Genomic DNA, 5,451 nt, shown 5'->3' on the forward strand with positions numbered 1-5,451 from the left:
GAATGGCAGCGACACTGAAACAACACTTAGAAAAGGTTGGAATGCATGGTATAACTAACGAGTTGGGTATTAGACTTCTTAATGATATTCTCTGTTTTATTACGGCTAACGATGCAGTAATTGGTTGCCAATCATTAAAGTGGGAGACATTCATGAGGAGATACAATAGTGTACCAAAATTTTTATCAGAAGTGGATTACAGTTCTCAGATTAGATCACAAGGACACGTGGATATAAATAAGCTGTCTGACGAAGAATTAGTTGTTATGATTGCACAAATAGCACAACAATGTGCAAGTTCATCAACTCTTCCAGGCCCAGATACAGTTTTACTTGATTTGGGACTAGATTCTTTAGGGGCAGTAGAGTTCAGGAATTCTGTATTGGATATGACAGGTGTTAAATTGCCTCAGACCTTAGTGTTTGAAAATCCAACAATATCTGCGATTGCAACTTATGTTAGAGGACAGAAAGCAGACGGAGGTTCATTGAGCACATCAAATATTAATCAACAATCTATTGAACAGACAAACATGACTATTGAACAGTGGTTAATTTCATCACTAAAACAATCGGAACGTTATATACTATATGTTGATTCATTTGAGAAACGCTACTTAACAATGAATGGGTTGATCTTAGAAACTGACATAATGACTGCTCTAGAGGATATGGGTGTAGAAAACAATGAAGACTTTGACTTGTTATATGTTTCATGGAGTGAACTTATTTCTACAGAGGAAAATAACAAGAAAAATGAGAATTTGATTGAGGATGGGATAAAAGAATCAGCATTTGACCCTATTGAGGACTTAGAGGAGGTGAAAAAATCACTGAAGTTAAACTTAGATGGAGTGTTACCAGAAAAAGACCCATCAGAGTTCAAATTGGCATTATTAACTGGAGTTACAGGGTTTGTTGGCAGAATACTACTAATAAAGTTGGCTGAACAATTCAAAGACATGAAAATAGTTTGTTTAGTGAGAGCGAAAAACGAAGAGGTAGCATTGCAAAGAATCATTAATGTATGTGAAGAAGCGGAAGTTTGGGATCAAAGCTTAGTTTCCAGAATTGTCGTAGAATGCGGAGATTTTGAAAAAGAATATCTTGGTCTCTCTAAAAAAAGATATGAAGAATTATCTCTGGAAGTTGATGTGGTATATCATATTGGTGGAGATGTAAATCTCTTGAGCAACTATAAGAGATTGAGAAAGACCAATACACTTTCTTTGATAGGAATTATCGACTTCTGTTGCAGAGGAAGACTTAAACACTTACATTTTTCATCAACACTCGGACAGTTTCCTGCATTCTTCTCAATGTTTACAAGAGAGTTTGAAAATTACGTCGTAACTGAAACCGAGTGTCCTTCAACTAAGGAAATGAGCAGATTGTTTCCACCAACAAGACAAGGATATCCATGGAGTAAATGGGCAGCAGAACAAATACTTGAAATTGCACGTGACCAAGGTTTGCGTGTTTCAATTTATAGACTACCAAACACATATATTGCGTCTAACACAGGGTATACAAATAAGACCGACTATGCAACTGCACTGCTGATATCCTCTATTACAGAAAAAATGTTTCCCATAGGATCTTCGACTGCTCCATTAACCCCAGTAAATACTATTTGTGATATTATCATTGCAGCATCAAAAAAGAAAATGAGAAAACATTGGAGGTATAACTTAATTGATACTCGAGTAATAAATACAAGTGACTTTGAACTCTGGGGATCACAACTTGGAATTAAGGAATACAAAGGCGTATTAATTGATGAATTTTTCACCGTTATTAAAAACAGAGGTCCAGAAAGCCCTATATTCAAGTTTGTACCCTTAATGAAGTATTGGAGGCATTATTGGTTCGATAATGTACAAAGAACTACTCCATTCCCAGTAGATACTTCACATGTTTTGGAAGATTTTCCAGAAATAAAATGGCCACGATTGGAAGATACATTTTATAATTCATTCTTGTATTGCGTAAAAAGGGGTTACTTCCCAGCAAATTCAGCTTCAGTTTCATTTATTCCAGCCGTATGTTTCGATGACGCTTTGGATGATATTCAGAATGAATGTGCACATACGGAAAACGAGTTTAATAAGAATAAATATGATATGATTTGTTCAGGAATGCAGCGAAACGTTCAGACACTTCATGATATATTACAAGAACTTCCTCTGACATTTTTTGCTAAGTATTCTTACTATCAACTATTGAAACAATCAATTATCAATCAATATATGGTACAAACTATTGAGATTGAAGTTTTAGAAAGAATGAATCTAAGAAAATGTTACTTTGTAACAGGGACGACATATGAAGAAATCTCACAGATAAGAAATTCAATTAAAAATATTATTCCAAATATTACTGAATTAAAGTCTATTGATGTTGCTTGCCCATACATTCCAAGAGGTAATTCAAGAGAATTTATCCTAAAACTTATTAAAATGGCAACTTCAACCTCATTTCAATCATATAGATATGTAATAAATGAAGATTCAGAAGAGGTATTATCTGACGATTCCATACTACTAGAAATGTTATTGATTGCTCCATTTGGACTTTCAATACTGTATGGAACTCAAGTTTTTGAACGATACAAGGAAATATTTACTTCCAATTCTAGTGAGGTCATAAAGTCATATTCAATGTTTAAAAATTATGTCATTCAAACATTGGTAAAGTACAATTACAATATTGAAAACCCAATACTATTTAGTTCTCCATTCCACCTTGCATTTATTAGTGAAATACTTCAAGTGTTTAAGGATTGCAAGGTAATTGTAGCCACCAATGGTGATAACAGCAATATGAATATTTCGAAAAAACTAAACACGATAAAGGAATTAAGAACAAAGTTCGTAGATGAAAATACGAATGAAGTTAACAGCGGGGTAGACCAAGTAGACGTCAATGATATACTTGAAGAGATGAAAAATAGATTTATTTTAGATGAGCCCAGCATCGATAAATCTAGATTTATTCATTTTAAGGATATTAATCAAAATAATACCCCAAATGAAAGTGTTTATTTGAAAATAAAAGAGTTCTGTAGTTAGATCATTTTTTAATGAAACGAAATATTAGATTATTTTATAAAAATAATAGTTTAGACTTTTAAATATTATCATTTGAAAATAATAATGAAGCTGCCAAGTCAATATTACCATTAGTAGCCAATAACGCATTTTTTGCTTTTGTTTCATTAAACCCTAAAGAAACTAACTTGGCTATTTTGTCTTCATCAGCTATGTTGTTATCTGAGTTACTGCCGACAAATTTGTCCGTTTCATCCTTTATTTCAGATTCAGGCAGGAATGGCACTTTTTCATTCCCAATAATAAGAACATTGTTGAATAAATCAATGCAACACTGATATCTCCTCAATAAATCTAATCCAAATAAAAATTCTACACGATTTTCCTCTATTACTGTTATTGAAAAAGGAAAAAATGAATTTCCAATTTTCATCTGGGCAACATGAATTCTTCCAAAAATTTTGCTTGTACCCACTCCTTGAGCAACACCTTGGAATCTGTCGTCTATTAGCCTTGAGAGGTTACATTTTTCTGCACATTTAATAGACATAATTGTTGTTTGTGCACCACTATCAACAAATGCTTTCACTAAGTACCCATTCACCTCTACATTTATATAAAGCATATTTACTTGTGTAAAACTTTCTGGTAATTGATCTTGAGCAATCGTTAATGTTTCATTTATATTTTGTCTCTTCACTTGCTCTTCTACTAGCCTTTGGTATTCAGGACTTAAAGGATCTAAGTTAGAAATAGCGGATGTACTTAATATACTAGGATAATTATCAAAATTGCTTATATTGCTGGCAAGATTAATAAAATCATTTACATTATCACCGTTAATTATTCTTTTATAATCCTCACCTTTAGATTCAAATACCATCTTTAAAGTTGGATCTCCCTTTATTTTTTTGAACATTTGTTCAAAGTAGTCACTCACTGGATTTCCAGTATTAGAAATAGTATTTGCATTACTTGAATTAGAGTTTTGAGAAATAAAAACTGAAATTATTGAATCATTTCCGAAAATACTTGAAGAAATTAATTCAACATCTTTCAACTTTCTCCCTTCAAACTCTAAATCAATTTTTTTGTCATCATTTATATTGAATTCTACCTGGACAAGCAATTTCAGGACCTCAACAGTAGTTTCTTCATGTATATCGAGAGAAACAAGTTCACCTGTTAGGGTATTAAGCAAATTTATCTTCATTTCCTTCCTTCCAAAAATAACAGCAATCCACCTAGTTGCGGGGTTAAGACACACAAAAAAAAAAATAAAGGGCTCACAAAGAGTAAGTGGAAAGTTCTGTGAACATCTTGCGCAGAATGGCAAAATTATTAAATTATAAAAAAAATCAAATTAGACAGTAGTAAGAATAAAATTTTTATTTTCATTATAGATAAAGATAGTTGGTGGGTTAATCACCACCTTTCCTACAATAAGGTTTGTGTCATTACTCGGCACTAGAAAGTTCTTCGATATATTCTTCGACACGTTTGTTGATAGCATTAACCTCGTTTTCAGAGATTAACTTAAACCTATAATCAGAATTTTTACTTACAGTCGCCAACTCTAGCTCAATATTATTCGATGCACCCTCTTCTCTTGACTGAATTATTACTCTTGCTGCTTCATAAAGTGCGTTTTCTTCTGACAAATCCTTTTCAAGTAGTTTCTCAAGATCTGTTTTTGCAAATTGTCTTCCTTTTCCTATTGCCATGGAATTGTACTTGTAACATGAGCCAGATGGGTTAATACAATATAGTTCAATACCTCTATCTTGATCAAACCCACCTAATAGCAATGAACATCCAAACGGACGAACGGAACCGTATAAAGTAAAATTGTGCATAAACATTGCAATTCTTTCAGCCAACACACGTATAGGAATAGGATTTCCGTAGATCTTTTGATAGTTTATTGATTCAGAGCGTGCAATAGAAACTATTCTATTTGCATCTGTAACAAATCCCGCAACACAACAACCTATTCTGCAATCAATTGCAAAGACTCTTCTGTTTGTACCGGGAACAATCATTTTATTGGGGACATACTTATCTACTGCAAAAACAATCCCCGAATTGTATATCATTGCAATAGCCGTTCCACTATTGTCTATTGCCTTGTTGGCATATTCAACTTGAAAGACACGACCATCTGGTGAAAAGGTTGATACAGACAAATCATATCCAGATCCTACACTTGCCATTATTTGAGATATATATCAGAAAGCAACAAAATAATTAACCCCTTTTATTTGAAGTTGATTTTAGAAACAGAAAGTTGATCGCTTCATTGGGCCCCCATAGTAATAATGGTTAATTTCGAATTAGCGGGCTAAAGAAATAAGTCTAGCAAGGTATTTTACTTTCATCACCTTTCCCCCCCCCCCCCCCC

At 33.3% G+C, this 5,451-nt stretch overlaps 3 protein-coding genes across 3 annotated transcripts; 1 reads left to right on the plus strand and 2 right to left on the minus strand.

Moving 5' to 3' along the window:
- Positions 1-2: 2 nt before the first annotated feature.
- On the plus strand, positions 3-2,881 carry FG379_002532 (type I fatty acid synthase; the record flags this gene model as incomplete). Its single annotated transcript, XM_067327862.1, has 2 exons — positions 3-2,789; positions 2,864-2,881. 2 exons carry the CDS (start codon positions 3-5, stop codon positions 2,879-2,881), a joined length of 2,805 nt encoding a protein of 934 aa, XP_067182290.1.
- A 248-nt stretch (positions 2,882-3,129) lies between these two features.
- FG379_002543 (ubiquitin domain containing with a UBA domain at the C-terminus) lies at positions 3,130-4,263 on the minus strand (the record flags this gene model as incomplete). The annotated part of the gene is made up of 1 exon (XM_067327873.1): positions 3,130-4,263. One exon carries the CDS (start codon positions 4,261-4,263, stop codon positions 3,130-3,132), a length of 1,134 nt encoding a protein of 377 aa, XP_067182301.1.
- Positions 4,264-4,507: 244 nt separating this feature from the next.
- Positions 4,508-5,263, minus strand: FG379_002554 (proteasome subunit alpha type 3; the record flags this gene model as incomplete). Its single annotated transcript, XM_067327884.1, has 1 exon — positions 4,508-5,263. One exon carries the CDS (start codon positions 5,261-5,263, stop codon positions 4,508-4,510), a length of 756 nt encoding a protein of 251 aa, XP_067182312.1.
- Positions 5,264-5,451: the final 188 nt, after the last annotated feature.

Source organism: Cryptosporidium bovis, assembly GCF_009768925.1.
Source record: "Cryptosporidium bovis isolate 45015 chromosome Unknown contig_36, whole genome shotgun sequence".
Classification (NCBI taxonomy): Eukaryota; Apicomplexa; class Conoidasida; order Eucoccidiorida; family Cryptosporidiidae; genus Cryptosporidium; species Cryptosporidium bovis.